General features: G+C 43.3%; 1 protein-coding gene and 1 long non-coding RNA gene across 3 annotated transcripts in view; one reads left to right on the forward strand and one right to left on the reverse strand.

Moving 5' to 3' along the window:
- The first annotated feature begins 178 nt into the window (after nt 1–178).
- On the forward strand, nt 179–23,474 carry UPF3B (UPF3B regulator of nonsense mediated mRNA decay). 2 transcript variants are annotated; one of them, XM_066248641.1, is made up of 11 exons: nt 179–440; nt 1,542–1,648; nt 1,816–1,922; nt 8,777–8,875; nt 12,471–12,581; nt 13,607–13,650; nt 14,096–14,278; nt 14,703–14,741; nt 16,655–16,815; nt 17,116–17,416; nt 22,485–23,474. In XM_066248641.1, exons 1-11 carry the CDS (start codon nt 288–290, stop codon nt 22,632–22,634), a joined length of 1,455 nt encoding a protein of 484 aa, XP_066104738.1. In that variant the 5' UTR covers nt 179–287; the 3' UTR covers nt 22,635–23,474. The 2 variants fall into 2 exon arrangements, with proteins under 2 accessions (XP_066104738.1, XP_066104739.1); XM_066248642.1 differs by lacking the exon at nt 14,703–14,741.
- The window catches only part of LOC136316668 (uncharacterized), a 37,570-nt gene continuing 12,074 nt past the window's right edge, over nt 1,234–26,729 (reverse strand). The window contains exons 4-6 of the long non-coding RNA XR_010727784.1: nt 8,597–8,821; nt 1,530–1,644; nt 1,234–1,364 (exon numbers count right to left, since the gene is read on the reverse strand). This is a non-coding gene — a long non-coding RNA (uncharacterized lncRNA). The remainder of the gene's footprint in view (nt 1,365–1,529; nt 1,645–8,596; nt 8,822–26,729) is intronic.

Consider the following 26,729-nt stretch of genomic DNA (forward strand, 5'->3'; position numbering starts at 1 on the left):
TCTAATTAAGATGGCAGATATGCTAATAACATGCAGAGAACAGCCGTAGGGGAATCTCGACCCAAGACCGGATTGGGTGATGGGGATTCGGCAGGCGGAAACGTAAGAATAAAAGCAGGCTCCTTGAAGTCTCGCGAGATCTTGACGGCCCAGCGGAACACCGGTCTGTCATATCAGTTGGGTTGTCCATTGGGGGGCGGAGCTGTGACGGGAGTGAACTGGGAATCGTAGGTGCCCGGTAGGGGCATTTGGGCCGAGTTTCGACTTTGAGGATCAAAGCCGTGGCCATGAAGGAAGAGAGGGACCACAGGCCTAAGGAGAAGCGAGTAACCCTCTTGACTCCCCCGGGGGCCACAGGCAGCGGCTGTGGGGCCTCGGGGGACAGCAAAGGGGAAGATAAGCTGGATCGTAACAAGGAGAAGAAGGAGGCGCTGAGCAAGGTGCCTGGCTGGCCGTTGGCCCGTGAGAGGGCGGGACGCGTTCGCCACCTATGGAGGATGGTTGGGAATCGGGCTGCCCTCTTCCTCTCCCGGTCACCCCTTCCCTTTCTTCACCTGACTGAGAATCGCATCATCCTCATCCACTCGACTGGAATGGGGGGGAGCCCCTCCTGGCCAAGCCCCGGGGTGGGCCTGAGGGAAAGAGGGACATTTTGAGACAAGAACAGTTTGGCTCAGAGCTGTGAGATGATAATGGGAGGTGGGATTGATAAAGAGAATGAGGAATGGAAACGTTAATTGGGGGTATTATTAAATAGTGAAGGGGCTATTAAGAGTGGGAGTAGTTTATGATGGAAGTATTAATGGAGGCGAGTTGATTGAGTGCTGGCGGATTAATGGTCTGGGGGCCACATTGGGTTCATCCTACTTGGGGAATAATGAGGGAATTTTCGGTATCCCTTTGAGGTTTGAATTCTTTATGCTGAATGAGAAAGGATTTTGTTTTAGCATGTGTTGAATGTGGTAGGGAAATACTAGTAAATCAAGAGTTCATGGTACCCAAAAAAGACCAGGGTTGGCCTACTAGCTTCTTACCTCTACATTTATTGAAAAATAAATGAGAGAAAATTATGCGAAAACCTAGTAAACTGCAGGACTTCGGGTTACCAGAACTTGAGATTTTCCTTGCTCCAGACCTCATTTCTTTTCTTTTTTTTTTAATTTTTATTTTATTTATTCATTTTAGAAAGGAGAGAGAGAGGGAGAGAGAGAGAAACGGAGAGAGAGAAAGGGGGAGGAGCAGGAAGCATCAACTCCCATCTGTGCCTTGACCAGGCAAGCCCAGGGTTTCGAACCGGCGACCTCAGCATTTCCAGGTCGACGCTTTATCCTCTGCGCCACCACAGCAGACCTCATTTCTACGAGCTTTTAAAAAACCGCGTCACCACTATGTTGGATTAATTATGAGAGGACTGTTTTCTTCTGGGTTTTTATAAGTTATCCCCCCTTTGAAAGCCCAGCTTTCTTCACGGATGGTGATCCCTTTAGGTATGACAGAAAATTGATGTGTACTAATTTGCTTTTACTTACTCATTTCTGAAGGTGGTAATTCGGAGATTACCTCCCACTTTGACCAAGGAGCAGCTTCAGGAGCATCTTCAGCCTATGCCGGAGCACGATTATTTTGAGTTTTTTTCCAATGATACTAGGTAAAATCAATAAAAGGGAGGGCGGGTAAATGAAGAAGGTTTCTTCCATCCCATTTGACCCCACGTATGTTCTGTGTTTGATTTTGAGTTTCTCTTTAATATATGCATTCTTATAATTCAGCCAGACGCCCGCAAGCATATTTACAAAATTGCTTTCCTCTCTGCAGTCTGTATCCTCATATGTATGCCAGAGCATATATCAACTTTAAAAACCAAGAGGACATTATTTTGTTCAGGGATCGCTTTGATGGTTATGTATTCCTTGACAATAAAGGTGAGTCCTAACTGACAAGGTTTCTTTGTCATTTGTCAAGACAATGTGTGTAACACGGGTTTCTCAATGGTGTAATAGCTTTTCGAAAATCCTGGGTGATAAAGGCTCTATGTGGCACAGGTGGGGATGGCTCAAAAGAATAAAAAAAAAGAAAAAAAATCCTGGGTGACAAAATGTGTAACATCTAAAGAGTTTTACACATTTGATATAAGCTTAATACAATCTTATATTTATATATAGGTGTGTGGCTTTTCCCAGCCCTTGGGTACTTTTATTAACCTGTTATTTCTATTGTTTGATTAATTAAAGGAAATTGCCTCTTTTCTTCCTCCTGTGACAGATTTTTTGCCCTGGATTAGAATCTGCTCCTTTGACTATTTACTACTTTCAGCAGTAATATGAATAAGTGACTCTTTAAACTTGTCTGACAAGTTTTAAACTTCTATTTCTCATCTTGCTTCAAGGACCACAATTTATTTATTTAATTCACATCCCTTTAAGCCTGCTTCACGTTCTACGTTGTATGTAATTAAAACATCCAACTTGATCATCTCCCTCTTTGTATCCAGGAGGATATAGGGAAGAAAAAAAACTGCCTAAACTCTTTTTTTTTTTTTGTATTTTTTTTCTGAAGTTGGAAACGGGGAGGCAGTCAGACAGACTCCCTCCCTCATGCGCCAGACCGGGATCCACCCGGCATGCCCACCAGGGGGCAATGCTCTGCCCATCTGGGGCGTTGCTCTGCCACAACCAGAGCCATTCTAGTGCCTGAGGCAGAGGCCATAGAGCCATCCTCAGCGCCTGGGCAAACTTTGCTCCAATGGAGCCTTGGCTGCGGGAGGGGAAGAGAGAGACAGAGAGGAAGGAGAGGGGGCGGGGTGGAGAAGCAGATCGGCGCTTCTCCTATGTGCCCTGGCCGGGAATCAAACCCGGGACTCCTGCACGCCAGGCCGACACTCTACCACTGAGCCAACTGGCCAGGGCCTAAACTCTTTTTATTCACTTTTTCCTGCTTGCAATATTTAGCCACAGACTGTCTAGGCTGCCATCTGCCACTTTCCTTGGCTTTGCAATTATAGTGAATTATGGCGCTTCTGTTGAGGTTTTTCTTTTTTTCAGTATTAATTCAAAGTTAATGAAAATGTAATCTTTGTCAGAGAATATGCTTATAAAATTAGGATTGCCACTATTTGTCTAACTTTATTAATCCCCACAAACTAGGTACTTCTCCATTCCAATTTTATTCCAGTAGATAGCAATGATTTCCTAGTGATTTAGCCTGGAAATCTGTGTTGTGTCTAACCTTTTCCTCTCATTTTTTATATCTTACATGTAAACAAATGATGAATCTTTTAAATTTTTTCAAAAAATTTTGTTAATTGATTTTAGAGAGGAAGGGAGAGAGAAAGAAAGAGAGAAACACTGCTTTGTTCCACTCTTTTATGCATTCACTGGTTGATTCTTGTATGTGCCCTGACCAGGGATCAAACCCACAACCTTGGTGTATCACCAGGATGGTCCAACCAACTGAGCTACCTGGCCAAGGCTCTAAATTTGTTTTTTAACATCTTGTTCATCTAGTCTTTCTAATACTTTCATACTTTATGTCTTTGTCACCTAATACTTAGAAAACCACTGTCTCTAAACTCATAGAGTTCTCAATTTCTGTATAATTCCACCTATTATATTGCCATGAAATTTATTAATCTTTTAGAAAATATTGATTTAAAAGTCCAAACTCCTTGCCTGACCAGGCGGTTGCACAGTGGATAGAGCGTTGGATTAGGATGCGGAGGGCCCAGGTTCGAAACCCCAAGGTCGCCAGCTTGAGCATGGGCTCATCTGGTTTTGAGTAAGGCTCACCAGGTTGAGCCCAAGGTCGTTGGCTTGAGCAAGGGGTCATTTGGTCTGCTGTAGCCCTCCTGTCAAGGCAAATCTGAGAAAGCAATCAATGAACAACTAAGGAGCCTCAAGGAAGAATTAATGCTTATCATCTCTCTCCCTTCCTGTCTGTCTGTCCCTATCTGTCCCTCTCTCTGTCTCTCTCTCACACACACACAAAAAAGTCCAAATTCCTTAGCCTCATAGTTAAGGTCCTCCGTAGTCTTGTCTCACTTGTTTTTATCAGCCTATCTTCCCCAATTTCCTTCTGCTTCAGTCTGGTTTATCCATTCCTTTTCAAATATATCAGTTATTAAGCTAATCCAATTCTGCATTCACCAGGGTTTCCAAAATCATATTTCCTCCATACCTGCTTTGTGATACCTTAGGGTCAATTCTATTTATTTTATTCTGGCTTATGTCTACATGTCAGTGATCTTTTAATATTTTTTTCAAATTTTTTTTATTGATTGATTTTAGAGAGGGAGGAAGGGGGAAAAGAGGAGGGAGAGAGAGAGAGAGAGACATCAGTTTGTTGTTCCATTTATTTATGCATTCTTTCGTTGATTCGTATATGTGCCCTGACTGGAGATGGAACCTGCAACCTTGGTTGGTGTATCAGGACGATGCTCTAACCAACTGAGCTACCCGCCAGGGCTACATATCAATGATCTTAATACATTGTATGATATTATCCTGAAGCAGAGACCTGGTGTATTTTTTTTTCAGTAGTCACTTGTGTGTGTGTGTGTTTATTAATTGAGTTAAAACTCACAGCCTGACCAGGTGGTGGCACAGTGGATAGAGCGTCGGACTGGGATGCGGAGGACCCAGGTTCGAGACCCCAAGGTTGCCAGTTTGAGCGCGGGCTCATCTGGTTTGAGCAAGAAAAAGCTCACCAGCTTGGACCCAAGTTCGCTGGCTTGAGCAAGGGGTTTCTCGGTCTGCTGAAGGCCCACGGTCAAGGCACATATGAGAAAACAATCAATGAACAACTAAGGTGTCGCAATGAAAAACTGATGATTGATGCTTCTCATCTCTCTCCGTTCCTGTCTGTCCCTATCTATCTCTCTCTCTGACTCTTGCTCCATCTCTGTAAAAAAACAAAAAACAAAAAACAAATCCCCTCACATACCATAAAAGTCAATGGTTTTAGTATATTCACAAAGTTGTGCAATCATCACCCCTATGCAAATAAAGCATTTTTTCATCACTCCAAAGAGTCCTATATCCACTAGCAGTCATCTCCCACTCTCCTCTCCCCTCCGCTGCCCCTGGCAGCCACTCATCTAACTATGGATTTCCCTATTCTAGACATCCCATGTAAACAGAATCCTAACTCATTCCTTTAGTTTTGTTTGCATTTTAAATAATTGTGGGATCATTTCTCTACCTTTTGGCTAAGATCAAGTATTAAAAATTGTGGTAAAATACACAGAAATAAAATTTAACATCGTTTTTTCTTTTTTTCCAAGTGAGAGGAGGGGAGACAGACATACTCCCACATGCACCAGGCAACCCCTGTCTGGGGCAGATGCGCTGCCCATCTTGGGCCATGCTTGCAACGGAGCTATTTTTAGCACCTGAGACAGAGGCTCCATGGAGCCATCCTCATGGCCTGGGGCCAGTGTGCTTGAACCCATCCAGCTTGGCTGTGGGAGGGGAAGAGAGAGAAAGGGGAGGGGTGGAGAAGCAGATGGTTACTTCTCCTGTATGACCGCGAATTGAACCTGGGACATCCACATGCCAGGCCAACACTTTACTACTGAGCTAACTGGCCAGGATCAAATTTAACATCTTTTTTTTTTTGTGACAGAGACAGAGAGACAGATAGGGACAGAAAGACAGGAAGGGAGAGAGATGAGAAGCATCACTTCTTCGTTGCAGCACTTTAGTTGTTCATTGATTGCTTTCTCATATGTGCCTTGACCAGGGGGCTACAGCAGAGCGAGTGACCCCTTGCTCAAGCCAGCAACCTTGGGCTCAAGCCAGTGGCCTTGGGCTTCAAGACAGTGACCTTTGGGCTCAAGCCAGTGACCATGGTGTCATGTCTATGATTCCACACTCAAGCCGGGTGAGCCCACGCTCAAGCCGGTGACCTCAGGGTTTTGAACCTGGGGTCCTCCGCATCCCAGTCTGACGCTCTATTCACTGTGCCACCACCTGGTTAGGCCTAAATTTAACATCTTAACCATTTTTTGGGGGGTGAGTGAGAAGCATCACCTTGTAGTTTCATCACTTTAGTTCATGGCTTCTCATATGAGCCTTGACGGGGGGTTCAAGCTAAGCTGTGACCCCTTGCTCAAGCTAGCAACCTTTGGGCTGAAAACCAGTAACTTGGGATGTTGATGATCCATGCTCAAGCTGGCAAGCCTGAGCTCAAGCTGGATGAGCCTGCGCTGAAGCCAGTGACCTCGGGGTTTTGAACCTGGGACCTCAGCATTCCAGGTTGACACTCTATCCACCTCGTGACCACCAGTCAGGCCCTATCTTAACCATTTTTAAAGGTACAGTTCCCTTGTGTTGACGTGTACATTCACATTGTTGTGCAGTTGATCTTTAGAACATTTTCATTTTTCAAGGCTAAACCTCTATGCTGATTGAACAAGTCCCCATACCCCCTCCAGCAGCCCCTGGCACATACCAGGCTATCTCTATGAAGCTGGCCATTCTAGGTACCTCATGTAAGTGGGAGAATATAGTATTTGAGTTCTTATGATTGGCTTCTTTCACTTAGCATAATGCCCTCAAGGCTTATCCATGTTGTAGTATATGTCAGAATTTCCTTTTTAAGGCTCAGTAATATTCCATTGTATGTATATTCTGCATAGTGTTTATACATTCATCTGTCAAGGGGCATTTGGGTCACTTACACAGACTCTTGGCTATTGTGAATAATGCTTTGGCGAATGTGGGCGTACAGATAATCTGTTCAGGTCTCTGCTTTCACTTCTTTCGAATATATACCTAAAAGTGGAACTGCTTAGTCATATGGTAATTCTTTTTAAAAGGTTTTGAGGAGCAAAAAATAAATAAAAATTAAAAAAAATAAAAGGTTTTGAGGAGCCACCATTTTACACCCCCACCAGTAAAGCGAAAGCACTCTAATTTCTCCAAGTCGCATAGGCACTTATTATTCTATGGTTTTCTCTTCCTTTAACAGTAACCATTCTAATGGGTGTGAGGTGATAGCTCATTGTGGGTTTGATTTGCATTTCCCTAATGCAGCTGTTCTCAACCTGTGGGTAGGGACCCCAGCAGGGTCGAACGACCAAAACACAGGGGTCGCCTAAAGCCATCGGAAAATACATATTTATTATACAATACATTTTAAAATAAAATATGTATTTCTGATGGCTTGAGGCAACCAAGACCCCTGTGTTTTGGTCGTTCGACCCCCGCCGGGGTCGTGACCCACAGGTTGAGAACCGCTGCCCTAATGAGTAGTGAAAATATTTTAATGTTTTCATATGCTTCAGCATATGAGCATCTTTTCATGATGCTTTTTCGCCATTTGTATATCCTTGGAAAAATGACTACTGAAGTCCTTTGAACTTTTTATTTTATTTATTTTTTAGTGACAGAGAGAGACAGGAAGGGAGAGAGATGAGAAGCATTAACTTGTAGTTGTGGAACTTTAGTTGTTAATTGATTGCTTTCTCATCATGCCTTGACCGGGGGCTCCAGCTGAGCCAGTGACCTTGGGCTCCAGCCAGCGACCTGGGGGTCATGTCGATGATCTCAGTCTCAGGCTGGTGAGCCAGCGGTCAAGCCGCCAAGCTCGAGGTTTCAACCTGGGATCTGTGTCCCAGGTCATCGCTCTATCTGCTACGCCACCACCCGTCAGCCAGAAATCCTTTGAAATTTTTAAAATTGGGTTGTGGCTTGTTGTTGTTGTTGAATTATAGGAGTTCTTGATATGTTCTGTATATTGACTCCTTATCAGATGTATGGCTTGAGAATATTTTCTCCTATTGCGTAGGTTGCCTTTTCACTATATTGATTGTTCTTAAATGCACAGAAGTTAATTTTGATGTCCAATTTATCTATTTTTACTTTATTTGACTGTGCTTGTGGTATCCTGGTATATTTTTTAAATAACAGCTTTATGTAATATAATTCACATACCACAAAATTTACCCTTTAGAAATGATTTTTACTGCCTCACCAGGTGGTGGTGCAGTGGATGGAGCGTCAGCCTGGGACACAGAGGACCCAGGTTCAAAACCCTGAGGTCGCAGGCTTGAGCACAGGCTCACCAGCTTGAGTGTGGGGTCACCAGCTTGAGTTGGGATCACAGACATGACCTCATGGGCACTGGTTTGAGTCCAAGGTCACTGGCTCAGCTGGAGCCCCCCAGACAAGGCACATATGAGAAAGCAATAAATGAACAACTAGGTGCCACAACAAAGAATTGAAGCTTCTCATCTCCCTCCCTGTCTGTCCCTGTCTGTTCCCACCCCCCTCGCCTCTCTCTCTCTCTCTCTCTCTCTATTTAAAAAAAAAGATTTTTCTTGTGCTCCCCGCTGCTCAGGTATCCCCGCAATCTCATTTTAGAACACGTTCATTACTCCAAAGAGAAACCCCATACCTATTAGCTGTCACTCCGTTCTCCCCAGCCCTCCCGTCCAGTCCTAGAAAACCAGTAATCTTGGTTTTCTCTATAGATCTTATTCTAGAGATTTCCAATGTTTTATTGAAGTGAAAATGAGCTTGTAGACTTCCCCCACACATATCAAAACACCACACTTTGGAAGTGGAATTGAAATGAATGTATTACTGCCCTGACGTACCTTTCCACGGGGGCTCCTTTGCTAGGGTGTTGGTTTAGCTGTGCCAGTGTGGGTGGCACCCGACTGCAGACACACCTCAGATGACGGCCATCAAAGGAGGCCTAGAGAGCAGTGGGTTGGCTCTTGTATCCACTTGACGTTTTCTTTGTTTTAACAAGTGTGATATTTTTTTCTCAACAGGTCAGGAATATCCTGCAATAGTAGAATTTGCACCTTTTCAAAAAGCTGCAAAAAAGAAGAATAAGAAAAGAGATACCAAAGTTGGGACTATTGATGATGGTATAGTATAGCTCTAGTCATGTAATGCTATTGCCATGGGTGTTTTGTTGTTGTTGTTTTTTAAATATTACCTTTGTGGGAATTCATTGGACTCCAATCTTTTAAGTAAGAGAACATATGGGATCAAGTTAATATGAAATCTAATTCATCAGTGAAGCTTTGCTTAACTGTTAGAATGGAGGTAGGTATGCTATAGAGTTTTCCCTCTCTGGCTAGTTGGTTGGAGCATTGTCCTGATGCACCATGGTTGCGGGTTCCCGGGTCATGGTGCATGCAGTGATCAACCCATGCATGAGTGGCTGGAACTAAGAATTGATATTTCGCCCTGGCCGGTTGGCTCAGCGGTAGAGCGTCGGCCTGGCGTGTGGGGGACCCGGGTTCGATTCCCGGCCAGGGCACATAGGAGAAGCGCCCATTTGCTTCTCCACCCCCCTTTCCTCTCTGTCTCTCTCTTCCCCTCCCACAGCTAAGGCTCCATTGGAGCAAAAGATGGCCTGGGTGCTGGGGATGGCTCCTTGGCCTCTGCCCCAGGCGCTAGAGTGGCTCTGGTCGTGGCAGAGCATCGCCCCCTGGTGGGCAGAGCGTCGCCCCAGGTGGGCGTGCTGGGTGGATCCCGGTCGGGCGCATGCGGGAGTCTGTCTGACTGTCTCTCCCCGTTTCCAGCTTCAGAAAAATACAAAAAAAAAAAAAAAAAAGAATTGATGTTTCTCTCTCTCTCTCTCTCTCTCTTTCTCCCTTCATCTCTCTAAAATTAATCAATAAATAAAATTTATTTTCAAAAAGATAATGGAAAAAATCAGATGTTTCAGAGAACATGAGGCCTCTTACCATTGTTATAATTATTTCTTAGACTTTTCTATTTTTATAAAGAGGAAGATTTCTCATTAAGAAATGTACTGGAAAAATTGATGTATTCAAGTAACTTAATATAAAGTAACTGAAGTAGCCAGTCCTATTTCCTCGGCTTTGAATATGGAATTAACTACACACACAGTAATTACATTGAACCAAAAAACAAACTAAAAACTGGAATGATTGCCACTTAAGGTAAACTGGATCCAGGCTTTCATTGTTGTTTTTTAGTTAGACAGACAGACAGACAGACAGGGATAGACAGGAAGGGAGAGGGATGAGAAGCATCAACTCGTAGTTGTAGCACCTTAGTTGTTCACTGATTGCTTTCTCATATGTGCCTTGACTGGGAGGCTACAGCAGAGCAGGTGACCCCTTGCTCTAGCCAGCGACCTTGGGCTCAAGCCAGCGACCTCAGGGTTCTAAATTTGGGTCCTCAGCATCCCAAGTCAGTGCTCTCTCCACTGCACCACCGCCTGGTCAGGCTGGATCCAGATTTTGAGATCTCTGTAACTTATGTTGGATAAGGGCTTAGCTACAATATTTTCTATCCAATTGATATTTTAGAATCATCTAGTTTGAGTTCCGTTATTTATTACTATAGTGCGTATTTTATAAATCACACAGAAAAGACTCAACACACAGCTGCTTATTGATTATATCATAGATTCAGACTTGGAAGACTAGACCAAGCAACACATTCTACACTACATAGAAACTCCCAATACAAGAAGTATAATGACTCATATTTGTTACCCCGTCTGATGTCAGAGGCAGCTTGAAAAGAACTGCAGAAATTACCATCACCTCCATTGCCACATCTAGGATACCCCCCTAATTTACCTTTTTGGAACATCTCATTTTCTTTTTCTTTTTTTCAGAGACAGAGTCAGAGAGGGATAGATAGGGATAGACAGACAGGAATGGAGAGAGATGAGAAACATCAATCATTAGTTTTTCATTGTGACACCTTAGTTGTTCATTGATTGCTTTCTCATATGTGCCTTCACCGTGGGGCTACAGCATACCGAGTAACCCCTTGCCCAAGCCAGCGACCTTGGCTTTGCTCAAACCAGATGAGCCCGTGCTCAAGCTGGCGACCTCGGGGTCTCGAACCTGGGTCCTCTGCATCCCAGTTGGACGCTCTATCCACTGCGCCACCGCCTGGTCAGGCTGGAACATCTCATTTTCATATGTTGAGTTTACTTAAAGTGAAGTATACCCGCATAGGAAATGCTTATCCTCTATATACATAATAATTATATACTTTAACTACATATGCAACTATATGTAATATATAAATACATACTGTAACTGTATATACATAACAGATCTCCCACAAGTGTGACTCTGGATTAGCAGGAACAGTGACTTTTATTTTAAGATTTTTATTTATTGACTTTAGAGAGAGGAGAGAGAGAGAGAAAGAGAAAGAAGGGGGGCAGAGCAGGAAGCATCAACTCATATGTGCCTTGACCAGGCAAGCCTGGGTTTCAAACCAGCGACCTCAGCGTTCCAGCTCTTATCTACTGGGCCACCACAGGTCAAGCAGGAGCAGTGACTTTTAAAAGCAAACCATGGAGGCCCTGGCCAGTTGGCTCAGTGGTAGAGCGTCAGCCTGGCGTGATGGAGTCCCGGGTTCAATTCCCAGCCAGGGCACACAGGAGAGGTGCCCATCTGCTTCTCCACCCCTCCCCCTCCTTCCTCTCTGTCTCTCTCTTCCCCTCCCTCAGCCAAGGCTCCACTGGAGCAAAGTTGGCCCGGGCGCTGAGGATGGCTCCATGGCCTCTGCCTCAGGCACCAGAATGGCTCTGGTTGCAACAGAGCAACGCCCCAGATGGGCAGAGCATCGCCCCCTGGTGGGCATGCCGGGTGGATCCCGGTCAGGTGCATGCAGTAGTCTGTCTGCCTCCCTGTTTCCAACTTCAGAAAAATACAAAAAAAAAAAAATTAAAAAATTGAAAAAATAAAAATAAAAAATAAAAGCAAACCATGCATCATCCCTGGAGGTTTTGTTATAATGTGTGGTATCTCATTTTCCCTGACCCCATATTACACTAGACTCCCTTTGTGATTATCTCTAATAGGAGTTCTGAGAGTAACCAGTAGTCTATCTTTGTATTATTATTTATTTATTTTAGATTGAGAGAAAACATCAATTTGTTGATTTGTTGCTCCACTCATCTATGTGTTTACTGGTTGATTCTTTTATCTTTTTTTTTTCAGTGAGAGAGAGAGATAGACAGGGAGGGACAGACAGATTGACAGGAAGAGAGAGAGATGAGAAGTATCAACTCAAAGTTGCAGCACCTTAGTTGTTCATTGATTGCTTCTCATACGTGCCTTGACCAGGGGGCTCCAGCCGAGCCAATGACCCCTCGCTCAAGCCAGTGACCATGGGGTCCTGATTATGACCCCATGCTCAAGCTGGTAACCCTGTGCTCAAGCCAGCGACCTCGGGTTTTTGAGCCTGGGTCCTCAGCGTCCCAGGTCGACACTCTATCCTCTGCACCACCGCCCAGTCAGGCTTATTGGTTGATTCTTGTGTGTGCCCTAACCAGGGATCAAACCCACAACCTTGGTGTATCACAACAATTCTCTAAATAGTCTATCTTGTGGGTACAGGTTTATTTTGAATGTTCCATGAAATAGGAAATTATCTTCTTTGATCAACAGCCTAGATAATAATTTCCTATTTGTTTAAAGTCTGCTATATTTTCTGTTTGCTTAAACAATTATTTAGATCCAGAATATAGAAAATTTTTGGAAAGTTATGCTGCAGATAATGAGAAAATGACATCTACTCCAGAGACACTGCTAGAGGAAATAGAAGCTAAAAATAGAGAACTAATAGGTAAGTAGACAGAAGGAATTAAGGGCAACACTTTTTCATCAGAAGTCCTTTCTGACTCTTACTTCTGTCACTTGATAGCTGTGTGATCATGGCAAAAGCACTAACTTCTCTGAGACTCTGTGTCTTCTACTGTAATATGCAGATGATAATTCCTATGTCACAGGATTATGAGAATGCATTGATTAGATGGGGGAAATTCTATGATTCTATGACCTATTTAGTGCTACACAAATGTAGCCTAAATATAAAACGTTTGGAGACTCATGGCACCTTTAGATGTTGGTAAGCATTTGAAGATCACTTGGTGTTTTCTATTAATAAGAAGCTAATATTCCTAAAAAGAAATTTGATCTGAAATAACAAAAAAAATGGATGTAGTTACTGCCAAACTGAAAACCTTGATAAATTCTAGCTTGGATGTTGGTTCTGGTAGTAAGCTATCAATACTGTATCAGCTTTAAACATAGGCATAGCCTCTGACTCAAGATGTCCACTCCTAGGAGTTTATCCAAAAGAAGTATGTTTTCAAAAAGCTAGCTGCAAAGCTAGATAGCATTGTTCAGAATATTGGAGAAATGAATGAAATATTCTTCTAAAAGTTGGTTTTATTAATGGACACATAGTATAAGCCCATCTCTGGTCATTTCCTTAGAATAAACTCCCAGAAGTGAAATTATGGGATCAAAATGATACCTGACTTACCCCAATACCTTCCCAGTTAGACAAGTCTATATTCCTGTCTATAAAATAAGACAATGTCCTTTGCACTTAATTCTCACCAACACTGGGAATTACACTTTTTTTTAAGTTTATTGTTTTATTTTGTATTTCCTCAATTTTCTTAAAGATATTTTAAATTTGCAGAATTGGAAGACTGAAAACTTCTTTCTAATAATATAGTTGTGAACTCTCTGTTTAAGGGGGTATCGTTTTTCCCACCTTGGGTGGTTGGCAGGGAATGTCAGAAAATGGAATCCTTTCTAGGGGTGATAAGTATTATTAATAATCTGTTTACATTTATGTAGCTAAAAAGACAACCCCACTATTGAGCTTCCTGAAAAACAAGCAGGTAAACCTTTGTTTTTATAGTTCTCTCAATACTTTTATTTCATTGGTTCACATTCTGTTAAACATTTTAAGAACATTGGGATCCCATAGGAGAAATAGCCATTATCCTTTAAAGACGTGGCACATTGGCCCCCTCCTTCTCTTCAGCTACTGGATCAAGGAATCCCTCTGAACACCCAGAGAATCCTTAGCCTGTTCCAGAGACACTCTATTGATTTTCTAAAAGCCTCTGAACCCACAGCAAGGCAGCAGTGGGAGACTCTGACATTAGCAGGCCCTGGTCTTTATTCTCTTTCATACACTGAGTGGGTGGGAGGGGTACAGAGGTGGAACGTAGGAAAGAAAGAGGATCCAGTTTAGCAGGGGCCCACCATGCCTTTGGGATTGATTTAAGTGTTTGGTGATGATTACCTTGTTTGAAGGTGTACGCTACTGTTTCTTTCTAGAGAATGAGAGAAGAAAAAAGAGAAGAAAGAAGAAGGCGAGAAATAGAAAGAAAAAGACAAAGAGAAGAAGAGAGGAGGAAATGGAAAGAAGAAGAGAAACGCAAAAGGAAAGATATAGAAAAGCTAAAGAAGATAGAAAGAGTTCCAGAAAGGGACAAATTAAAGGAAGAACCAAAGATTAAGGTGTGAAAATAGCTTTAACTGACTGCATGTGGCTGAAAATTGCTTGTATCTACTTCTTTATAAACATGCATGCATCTCGTGTGGTGTAAATGTAGTTTTTCAGTTTTGTTTTTATCCTTTCTGGGGGGGTTGAACCAATAGAAATCTTTCTATAATACTAATAGTATGATTTTTTAATTTTAAGATAATTTAAAAGGACTAAGTAGTTTACATGGTATTTCTTCAGTGCAGATCTGTGGTTTTCTTTTTTGTTTGTTTTTTTTTTTTCATTGAAAATGTTCAGTTTTGGGATGATTATTCATTCTCTCAGTTCTTCATAAATTAGGGCTTAGGGCTGGCTGGCATGATTATGGTTTTTATTCAGCTTTTCCTTCATATTTGATACATGAAGTTGCCTCATCTGTTTGTTTTCCACTGTCTTCAGGTACACAGGTTTCTGTTACAAGCTGTGAATCAGAAAAATGTAAGGACCAAGTACATGATACAGAACACCTAGTATCATGTCACATACACAGGTCTTAGTTAATAAGTCCTTTTGGTGGTGGTGGTAGTGTTACCTGTAAAAAACCCTTCAGACTGACTTGAGTCTTCTTAAAAGCAAGCTATTTAAAATTCCTACTTTAAAGGAAGCCCACATGACTTTATGAAGCTCTGCTGTGTACCCAGAAGCTTCAACACTGTATAGCCAGAGGACGACCATGCCTAAAGAGCTTTCTCTTTTGTAGCTGCCTCTCATAACTGCCTGTGCAAGTACTAGAGATAATATTCTGCATTATGTGCTTTCCCCTCTAACGTGATTCCCATGGTACCTTCTTGCATCTACCTGGGAATCTGTGAGCAGCAGATTCCGATGAATTCATTGCACATAGGAAGAGGAAAAGCTGCAGGAAGACCCCAGCCTTGCTGCTCCCCTTTGGAGGGCATGGCGCGGGCCTTGCTCCAGCGAACTCGGGGCAGTGCTGGTACTTCAGAGAAAGTCCGAGAAAATCTCACAGAGATGGCGGCAGAGTTTCCTTTCACCTCCTGAAAATTCAGTTCATGTGGTTCCCCGAGGATCGCCAGGGCTCATTATTGTTGTTGAGGGGCTTGGCAACTGCGTGGGAAAGTTCCTAAATCTTAATTTGTCTAGCAGTCTGTCTGCCATTCCACATGTGACTAGACTTGCTATTCCTATCAGCAAGGCAAAGGTCGAGCTATCCATGCTAGAGACATCCATCGATGTTCTTATTCGAGTAATGACCATCTTGGTTTCTGACAAAGATGTTCATTAGAGAAATAAGAACACTTCCAATAAAAGCTGTCATAGTATCCTTGCTTTACTCTGGTGCCTTCGTAGCATCCAGTCTGGGCTCACCATTTGCAGTGGCTGGCTGTGTGCTGAAATACTTCATGCTTAAATCTTTTGGTGCTTGGGCTTTTGCTAGGGGACCTATATGATGCCTTCACCCTGAGATGAATCTTTGTATGATGCCTTTACAATAAGACTTTAAATTCATCTCTTTTGACTAAAAATATCTCTGAGTATGTAATACTCAGGGATATTCTAGCGAGACGTGTCACAGTGGCATGAAAAAGAAATGTTAGTTAGAAAATTGGACTTTATAAACCACTTTTAGTTTAGAATTGCATTCTGTCGTATAGATGACACTGTGCAGAGTTCCTACCCAGCAGAGATGGGACTCCACTGCTTTGTTGTATGAGGTATTTGGATGTTTAAATCCCATGCCAAATAATTCTTACTATTCATATCTAATGATAATGTGATTCATCATATAAGTATGTCACTCTCAGGGTTAAGGCAAAATTATTCTCACAATAGATCACTCCTTTGGTGACCAAGTTGTTTGTCATTCCAAGTACAACATAAGAACTACTCCATCAGTAATGACCTACCTAGCATTTTAAATTTGTGACATATTTTCACATCGAATTGTACTGACACACTGGTTTGCTACAAAAGGCATATTTGGAAGTGTGTGTTGGTTCACATAGAGGTTGGCCCATTTGTGCACACAGTCAACTATACAGAATGTGTGTTGTAGAATCGTGCACTTGAAACCTATATAATTTTGTTAACCAGTGTCACCTCAATAAATTAAATTAAAAGAAAAAAAATAGTTGACCCATTTAAAGCCAAAGGAGTCTTGATACTATTGCCACAAAGTGATTAACCACTTCACTTGAGTGGGTAACACTTTCACATTAATAGCAAACTTAGTAAATCACTGCTCTTGTGTACTTTCACCTGAAAGTCTGCGCACCTGCAGAAAAAGGGGCCTTCTATAGTTAAAAGTATTTAGTATATTGTTTTCGTTGATAGACTCAGAAGACAGTGTCCCACCCTTCAAAATAAAAATACATTTGTTCTTTTTAAAGCTGCTCAAGAAGCCAGAAAAAGGAGATGAAAAAGAATTGGACAAAAGAGAAAAAACCAAGAAACTGGACAAAGAGAATCTGAGTGATGAAAGAGCCAGCGGGCCAAGCTGTGCCCTGCCCAAACGGTGTGAGAGCGAGCTGAAAGACGAAAAGCCCCAAAGGTCAGTGGACGAGGGTTCTTTGCCGCATTTGTGTTCAGCCTATTTCCAGATGCTAGTCTTGCTGCTATGTCCTGGGCTGAATTCAGACCAGCTCTTTAACCAGGGGCCAGGGCGGGAGGAGGGGGGTTTCAAATATTCCGCCCTAATCTGGGTGGATGACTTCGGGGTTTTGTTCACTGTTTATCATGTGTTAGCATTTCTTTACTCTGCTCCGAAAGTGTAGCCTCATTTCAGTGGGCAAGTCAGAATCGCTGTCCCTGCATTCGTGATGATAAGGTCTTGGAGATGTTTCTCTTGCAGACCTGAGGATGAGTGTGGCAGAGACTACCGCGACAGGGAGCGGGATTACGAACGAGAACAAGAGCGCATTCTCCGGGAGCGGGAGAGGGAGCGCCTGAAGCGGCAGGAAGAAGAGCGCCGGAGGCAGAGGGAGCGCTACGAGAAAGAGAAGGCTTTTAAAAGAAAGGAGGAAGAAATGAAAAAAGAGAAAGAAGCTCTTCGGGATAAAGGAAAGAAGACTGAAAGTACAGAATCACTAGGCTGCTCAGAAAAAACTGACAAGAAAGAGGAAGTGGTTAAGAGAGATCGCATTAGAAACAAGGTGCTGCTTTTCGTTTCACTCTTTAGGAGTTTTTCTTTCTCTTTCTCTGCAAGTGGAAAGGAAAGGGCTAGCTCGTTGTTTACTATAGAATTTTTAAAGGAAATTCTATTATAGATAATTTTATTATAGGAACTTTATCTGCCTGCAACTTCTTTTCAGTTTTGGTTGGGCCCTTTTATTATTGTAGAAATTTCAAACACGGACGAAAGTAGAACAGAATAATGCAATGGGCCCATCACGCCTGTTCATTAATCATCAAATGGTGGCCAGCCTTCTTTCTACTTTACCCCATCCCGGCCCCTACTGGGATGACGTTTCTTAACAGCATTTTCACATAAAAAAAACTAACAGTAATTAACATCCTACCTACTCAGTGTTCATATTTTTCCAGTTCTCTCATTTATATATATATTTTTTTTATGTATGTATTTTTTTTTTTTTTACAGAGACAGTGAGTCAGAGAGAGGGATAGACAGGAACGGAGAGATGAGAAGCATCAATCATTAGTTTTTCATTGCGCCTTGCAACACCTTAGTTGTACATTGATTGCTTTCTCATATGTGCCTTGACCACGGGCCTTCAACAGACCAAGTAACCCCTTGCTCGAGCCAGTGACCTTGGGTCCAAGCTGGTAAGCTTTTTGCTCAAACCAGATGAGCCCGCGCTGAAGCTGGTGACCTTGGGGTCTTGAACCTGGGTCCTCTGCATCCCAGTCCAACGCTCCATCCACTGCGCCACCGCCTGGTCAGGCTCATTTATATTTTTATAGGTTTCAGACAAGGTCCACAAATAGTATTTGCTTGATATCTCTCCTTAAATCTCCTCTAAACTAAATAGCCTCCCTCCTTTTGTCTTCCTACATGTATTTGTTGAGCAAGCCCATTTGTTCTGTAGAGCTCCTAAGGGTCCAGATTGGCTAATCACATTCCTGTGGTGTCACTTAACATGTTGCTGTACCTTCTTTATTTCTTTGAAAACTGATGGCTGTGTCTAGGGCAGGGGTTAGCAAATTTTTCTATGAAGGGCCAGATGGTAAGTAAATATTCTAGACTTTGTGGGCCATATGGTTGCTGTCACAACCACTAGACCCTGTAGGCAGAGACAGATGTAAAAGAATGAGCATGGCTGTGTGTCAATCAAATTTTATTCAAACAGGCAGCCCCTCACCTGGAGGCCTGAATATATTCAGGCTCAGTGTTTGGCAAGAACAGTTCATGGATAGCGTTGTACACTTCCTATGCATCACAACAAGAAGCATACAGTGTCTACGTATCCCGTTAGTGTGATGCTGTGATTGATTGGTGGCAGCTGATTGTGGTTGTGTAATAGGATGTCCATGTTCTTAGGATATACACGTGTGACCAAGTGTTAAAATTATGACTCTAGAAGAAAGGTATTAGGTATTCATTGTTTACATTTTACAACATTTCAATAGAGTTAAAACCTTTCAAGATAAAAAGTTGAAAAAAACACAACTGATCAATAGTTTAAGGCAGTGGTTCTCAAACTTTTTGATGTAGGGGTGCATTTAAAATCCTACAAATAATTGTAGGCGCACTATATACAAATTTCTGAGAAATATGTTATATAATTAAGTCAAATATTAAAAAATATATAAAGTCCAAGCATGCTTTTATGGTAATTAAACAAAATAAATAAGACAAAATTAACTTTATTCTGACATTAAAAAACATTCTTATCTTAGCTTTTTTTTTTTTTTTTTGTATTTTTCTGAAGCTAGGAACAGGGAGAGACAGTCAGACAGACTCCTGCATGCACCCGACCGGGATCCACCTGGCACGCCCACCAGGGGCTATGCTCTGCCCACCAGGGGGCGATGCTCTGCCCCTCCGGGGCGTCGCTCTGCCGCGACCAGAGCCACTCTAGCGCCTGGGGCAGAGGCCAAGGAGCCATCCCCAGCGCCCGGGCCATCTTTGCTCCAATGGAGCCTTGGCTGCGGGAGGGGAAGAGAGAGACAGAGAGGAAGGAGGGGGGGGTGGAGAAGCAAATGGGTGCTTCTCCTATGTGCCCTGGCCGGGAATCGAACCCGGGTCCCCCGCACGCCAGGCCGACGCTCTACCGCTGAGCCAACTGGCCAGGGCCCTTATCTTACATTTTTTGAGTTCTGCTTTTTAGAATTTGTAAAAAAGGGGTTAAAAATAAAAAAAAGTTATCTTTATATATATAGATACATTCTTAGTAAGATTTAGTAAATTCATCAGATCCCGGTGCAAATGTTTTAAGGTTTTTCATTCTTGTGTTTATGAGAAACATGAGCCTGATGTGTCCTAGCAATTTCTTCAGTGTTTAGGCATCTATTTGAAAGGGAAATTCTCATTTCCTCGTCAATACATTGAAGAATTCCTCTTTTTACTCTTAATTGCGTTGAGTACAGAAAACCGCCACCATCCTGGCCTGACCTGTGGTGGCGCAGTGGATAAAGCATCAACCTGGAAACACTGAGGTAGCCAGTTCAAAACCCTGGGCTTGCCTGGTCAAGGCACATATGGGAGTTGATGCTTCCTGCTCCTCCCCCCTTCTCTCTTTCTCTCTCTCTCTCTCCTCTCTATAATGAATAAATAAAGTCTTTACAAAAAAAAAAAAAAAAAAAGAAAACCCCCACCATCCATATCATCTTAACTTGACATCAAACAAAGGATAGAAGAAACTTGCCTCCAGTCTTTCTGGAGAACATGGGGGGGGGGTAGTGTAAACAATCCAGCACCACAGCTTAACAACCTTTTGCAACCTAATCAGGCAAGCAAGGTGAGGGGGTTGGGCAGACTGTCAGCTTACAGCCAATTCCCACACCTCTGTAGCCCAAAGATCTAAACTCCAAAAACCCTGTTGGTTTTTTAGTCCCCAACAGGCACATATTTCTCTGAAATACCAAGGGCGCACCTGGAAATCTTCTAGGGCGCACCAGTGTGCCCTGGCGCACACTTTGAGAACCACTGGTTTAAGGTGTTCCAAGCCTGATCCAGCTGTTATAAAAAATTTTATCAGCCTTTCTCCTAACAATTTTGCCTAGATTAATTATTTCCCAGGGGATGGAGGTGGGGTGGAAAATGGTGATATACAAATTCTGCCTTTCCTGTTGTATTTATTACCTGTTCTTTTATAAAGAAGAATTTCCCTCGTCAGCTTTTTGGTTAGCCTAAAATTCAATTTACACAGGAAAGGCAGGATAAATAGTTGATTCTTCCCTTCTATTTGCCAGTATTCAGAGTAATGAGTTGGTGTTCCGACAACTTGTAGGGGTTATCCTTGAGTTGTGGAGTCTTTAAGAACTCGTGGATTTAGAGTACTTGCTGCATTCCAGCTTGTCATTCCCAGTGAGCGTCCTCGCTGATGTTTACATCATTCCATCTTTAAACAGTGGGAGCCATCAGCCATTCTTTAACTACTATGCACGAGTCTCATATGTTTTAACATGTCATCTTGTGACAACAGTGAAGTATTTTGCTGGAATTATTCAATTGAGAATAATGCTTTCAGGCTAACTGTTATACCTCAGGGAGAAAGGGTAAGGCAGGCTCATGCAATATTTTGTGAATTCTAAAAAAGGCCTACACATTTAAGGATCATATTGTCACTAAACCAAACACATTGCTTGAACTGAGAGCTACATGATGATTTATTGAGGCTTATTTAGGAATCTGAGATGTAAAGTGCCACCTAGATAGGGTGGCTGGGTATTACAGTGTTCTACCTGAATTAAGAAACAATCGTGTTTGTGGCAAGTTACATGGGGTCTGAGCTTAGAAGTTCAGGGAGGTCTCCACTTAAGATGGCATTCCTGTTGTTGCTTATACTTATAAGATTTTCTTATATAAGGGTGCATTGAATTTTATTTATTGATTTTAGTGAAAGAGGAAGGGAGAGAGAGAAAGAGAGAGACAGGAACACTGATCTGCTCCTGTATGTGCCCTGACTGACTGGTGATCCAAACTGCAATCTGCGCTTCAGGATGATGCTCTAACCAACCGAGCTGTCCAGCCAGGGCTATATCATGCGTTTTAAAATCAGTTTACTGAGCCTGACTGCTGGTGGCGCAATGGATAGAGCATTGACCTGAGACACTGAGGACTCAGGTCTGAAACCCTGAGGTCACCACCTCGAGTGCAGGCTCATTTGGCTTGAGTGCAGGGCCGCAGCTTCAATATGGGAGCATCGACATGATCCCATAGTTGCTGGCTTGAGCCCAAAGGTCGCTGGCTTGGATGGAGGCCCCCGCCCCTGTCCAGGCATGTATGAGAAAGCAATCAATAAACAACGAAAATGCCAAAAATACAAGTTGATGCTTCTCATCTCTCTCCCTTCTTGTCTGTCTGTCTCTCTCACTAAATAATAATAATGTCATTTTACTGATGACGAGGAGAGATAGGCAATGGCTGTGATTCCTAAGTAAAAAAAAAAATTAAGCTAATTCCGTTCCTCTTAAGATGGTTAAGAAAATTAGGTAATAGATTTATCAAAAATTTAGTCTAGGCGTGTAAAATAATACTTTTGAAATGGTTGCTTTTCTTTGGAGATAGGAGAAAGCAGGTTGTTAGAAGTAAATTAATCACCAGCATTTACTGTCATGTATCATGCCCTCAGTTTTGGTCTACTATGAATTGTTTTCTTTGTTGTTGTTGTTGTTTTGTCTTTTACAAAGAGAGAGAGTCAGAAAGAGGGATAGATAGGGACAGACAGACAGGAACAGAGAGAGATGAGAAGCATCAATCATCACTTTTTCATTGTGACACCTTAGTTGTTCATTGATTGCTTTCTCATATGTGCCTTGACCGTGGGCCTTCAGCAGACTGAGTGACCCCTTGCTCAAGCCAGCGACCTTGGGTCCAAGCTGATGAGCTTTTTTTTGCTCAAACCAGATGAGCCCGCACTCAAGGTGGAGAACTCAGGGTCTCGAACCTGGGTCCTCCGCATCCCAGTCCGATGCTCTGTCCACTGCGCCACCACTTGGTTAGGCTTGATAGATAGCAATACCTCACTTGTGACTCTGAAAATGCCCCGTAAACACTTAGGAGCAATGTTGTAACATGAACATTTCCTTTTACTTTAGGATCGCCCAGCAATGCAGCTCTACCAACCAGGAGCGCGAAGCCGAAATCGACTCGGTCCTGCTGATGACAGCGCCAAGCCTGGAGAGTCAGCAATAGAAAAAAAGCAGGAAAGTGGTATTAGCCATAGAAAAGAAGGAGGAGAGGAGTGATACAGATCACACAGCCCTAGGTGTCCTCCTGACTGTGTAGGCAGCCAAAGAGCATGTATTAAGCAATCCAGAAGTGCCTTGGGGCAAAGGCGTAGAGAGAAAGGGGGTAGTTGTGCTGGTGGGGTGCACTGCAGAGGAGTATGTTTTGCATCAAAGCAGGAACCTGGCTGCAGGTTCAGATTGGAAGCACAATTTCTTTTCTTTGCAGTTCCTACAAATGAACTTTAAAGTGTCAGGCAAAGATAAGTTAGAGGGTAGGCATTGTAATTTGCAGGTGGAAAATGTCAAGCTAGGACTTCATTAAGGCATGACAGGAGGAGAGGACGAGAGCCGCCTCTAAAATCAAAAGGTTTTCTTAATCCTGGATGGAATTTTCTTAATTTAGTGGAGCAGAGTCACTTTGAAGTCTTGTTCGGATCTAGTTCTAGTCACTGTTGGTGATAACTGTTGACTTTGTGTAACGTAGAAGCAGCAAGCATATAATTGTAGTACAAGGATGACAAATGTTTGCTTTGCAAAATTTAAATATTCATGTCACGTCTATAGCCTCTGTCCTAAAACTTTAAGATTAGTTTGAGATATTTGTTTGCTTATGTGAGCTTAGCATAAAGAATATTTTTACACCTCCCTTTTTGCCTCTAGCAATTTTTATATTAATAAGTAAAATTTAACCCTTGTTTGGTTCTTGACAATCTAGTCTTTGTTTTATCTTAGGTCTCATGATCTGAATGCATGACCTGTCCAAGAAGGAAACTGCACCAATATTTGTTCCTGTTTAAATAACAACTTTTTGTCTTAATCTGTTTCACATTGGTGTCAATAAATATTAGCATCACTCCAGTATGAATTTAAATGTGTTTATTAACTTTGCTAAATAGCTTCAGTTCTGAAAAATTAAATTGGATACCAAATTTACCTCGTGGGGATTTTGAACGGAGAGGAATGGTATTTGTTTCTCCCTTCACTAGTGAGCAGCCACCTTTGTTTTGCCCAAGATCAAATCATGGTTCCCTACTCTTCCATCAGAACCAGAATGTTCGCACAATGTCCTTGAGCTGTTGCATAATTTTCATCCTGCCAGCTTCTAATGTGTCAGTTTTTCTTTACTTGTAAGTCACTGCCTGTGCTTTCCTCGGCTTTTAGAAACCAGTAACCCTAGAGGCAGGGAAAGAGGAAGGGCCATCAAAGATGATTGAAAGAGAACAGTCCTCACTTCGGGGAGAGAGTAGTAAAAGAAAAGCTGGGAAAATTCTGAGACTGGCTGGCCATGTCCCTTGTCACAGAGAAGTGAAGGAAGATAAGAAAGGTGAAGTGGGCCCTGGCCGGTTGGCTCAGTGGTAGAGCGTTGGCCTGGCGTGTGGATGTCCCAGGTTCGATTCCCAGCCAGGACACACAGAAGCGCCCATCTGCTTCTCCACCCTTCCCCCTCTCCTTCCTCTCTGTCTCTCTCTTCCCCTCCTGCAGCCGAGGCTCCATGGGAGCAAAGATGGCACGGGCGCTGAGGATGGCTCCATGGCCTCTGCCTCAGGCGCTAAAATGGCTCCGGCTGCAATGGAGCAACGCCCCAGATGGGCAGAGCATCGCCCCCTGGTGGGCATGCCGGGTGGATCCCGGTCGGGTGCATGTGGAAGTCTGTCTCTCTGCCTCCCTGCTCCTCACTTCAGAAAAATACAAAAAAGAAAAAGAAAAAAAGGTTAGTAGTGTCTGTGACATTTGTAAGCACTGAGGTCATCAGTGAAATGCAGACCATCTTGGTGGCAGAGGTTAGAGTTGGTCTGAGTGGAAGCAATGCTCCGAATGCATCATTTGTGAGTTGGCATCACATACAGCCTTAGCCAGCCTAGCGCCAGCTGCCAGCTCTGCAGTCTGTTTCCAGCACTTCCCTCTTTCGTTCAGCTTGCCTGGCCAGTCCCACTTGGTGAACCACTTCCCCACTCCCCCTTAAATTTCTTCTCCCTTTATGTCTCCATTTAGCAAACATTTACTAATCACTGACAGTGCCAGGCCCTGGGTGGGGGGTGTCAAAGACTCAAACAAGTCCTTGTTGCTGAATAACCATGGCCCAGTGGCGGCAAGAGACAGCTAAAGATAACCAGAGCACAGTGCAGCACGAGAAGCGCAGTGGTGGCGCTGCCGTGGGAGGCTCCTGCCCCGAAGCTGCCACGTGTTGCAGCAGAAAATCCCTAAACTGCTAAGGCTATACAGCAGGGCCTGTCCTCCTGCTAAACCATTGTTTTTACTTTTAGATTTTATTTATTTTTAGAGAGAGAGAGAGAGAACGAGGGGGAACAGAAAGCATCAACTCCCATATGAGCCTTGACCAGGCAAGCCCAGGGCTTCAAACCAGTGACCTCAGTGTTCCAGGTCGATGCTTTATCCACTGTGCTACCGCAGGTCAGGCGCTAAATTGTGTTTAAAGTCCACCTTGAGCCTGACCAGGCGGTGGTGCAGTGGATAGAGCATCGGACTGGGATGAGGAGGACCCAGGTTCAAGACCCCAAGGTCACCAGCTTAAGCACAGGCTCATCTGGTTTGAGCAAAGCTCACCAGCTTGGACCCAAGGTCGCTGGCTCGAGCAAGGGGTCACTCAATCTGCTGAAGGCCCATGGTCTAGGCACATATGAGAAAGCAATCAGTGAACAACTAAGGTGTCACAACGAAAAACTAATGATTGATGCTTCTCATCTCTCTCCGTTCCTGTCTGTCTGTCCCTATCTATCCCTCTCTCTGACTCTCTGTCTCCGGAAAAAATAAAAAGTAAAGTCCATCTTCACTTTCTTTGCCACAGTGCCTCCTGTCTTTCTCTAGTTTGCTTCCTTGTTCTCTTTCTTGTGTCAGGGGAGAAGGTGAGGACCACTTCCTCATAATTCATAATTTCATGTTCTTAATAAAAAAATGCTGTAAACAGAAAAGCATTCATTCCACTTTTGTTTACTTTTCTTAGACATAGGTCTTGATTTCTCTGGAAATAAACACAGGATGGAGCCTGACCAGGTGGTGGTGCAGTGGATAGAGCATCCGACTGGGATGCGGAGGACCCAGGTTCGAAACCCCAAGGTTGCTGGCTTGAGTACGAACTCATCTGGTTTGAGCAAGGCTCACCAGCTTGAGCCCAAGGTCACTGGCTTGCACGTGGGATTATCGACATGACCCCATGGTCACTGGCTTGAGCCCGAAGATCACTGGCTTCAGCCCAAAGTCACTGGCTTGAGCAAGGGGTCACTTGCTCTGCTGTAGCCCCTGGGTCAAGGCACATACGAGAAAGCAGTCAATGAACAACTAAGGAGCTGCAACGAAGAACTGATGCTTCTCATCTCTCTCCCTTTCTGTCTGTCTGTCCCTACCTGTCCCTCTCTCTGTCTCTCTGTCTGTCACACAAAAAAAATCCAGGATGGAGCCTGACCTGTGGTGGCGCAGTGGATAAAGCATCGCCCTGGAATGCTGAGGTCACCGGTTCAAAAACCCTGGGATTACCTGGTCAAGGCACATATGGGAGTTGATGCTTCCTGCTCCTCACCTCTTTTCTCTCTTTCTCCCCCCCTCTCTCCTCCTTCTCTCCTCTCTAAAATGAATAAAGTCTTAAAAAAATAAATTAAAAAAAAATCCAGGATGGAAACAGCTCAGACATGAGTATGTAAACATTGCGCATGTGCTACGTGCCGGCACTAAGACCACGGCAGTGAACACTGTCCTGCTCCCGTGCTTCTTTCAGCATGGGAGTTTGCTGTTCTGGTGAAAGCAGCGATGTTAAGGGGTGTAGGCAGGAAAACCTCAAGAGGCAAACTAAGATCTAACCCTATGGGAGTCATAGATGTTATCTTTAAACCACTTCCATTGGAGAAAAGTTAGAGGAGTTAGCCTTTGTTGGCATGCAGAAGTTCTATATGCTATATGTTTTTATGAGGGCCCAAAATTTTCTTTAGTGTCTTCAGGGCTGTCCTCTACAGCAGTGGTCCCCAACCCCTGGGTAGCGGACCAGTACCGGTCCACAGGCCATTTGGTACTGGTCCACAGAGAAAGAATAAACAACTTACATTATTTCCGTTTTATTTACATTTAAGTCTGAACAATGTTTTATTTTTTAAAAATGACCAG

This window comes from Saccopteryx bilineata, chromosome X, assembly GCF_036850765.1.
Source record: "Saccopteryx bilineata isolate mSacBil1 chromosome X, mSacBil1_pri_phased_curated, whole genome shotgun sequence".
In the NCBI taxonomy this organism is placed as follows: domain Eukaryota; kingdom Metazoa; phylum Chordata; class Mammalia; order Chiroptera; family Emballonuridae; genus Saccopteryx; species Saccopteryx bilineata.

Bases quoted from the DNA above. Each gene is read 5' to 3' on its own strand.
- UPF3B (XM_066248641.1), top strand. From the start codon at position 288: ATGAAGGAAGAGAGGGACCACAGGCCTAAGGAGAAGCGAGTAACCCTC. The intron at 1,649-1,815 runs GTAAAATCAATA...TCCTCTCTGCAG, and splicing joins TTTTTTTCCAATGATACTAG to TCTGTATCCTCATATGTATG. The intron at 13,651-14,095 runs GTAAACCTTTGT...GTTTCTTTCTAG, and splicing joins GCTTCCTGAAAAACAAGCAG to AGAATGAGAGAAGAAAAAAG.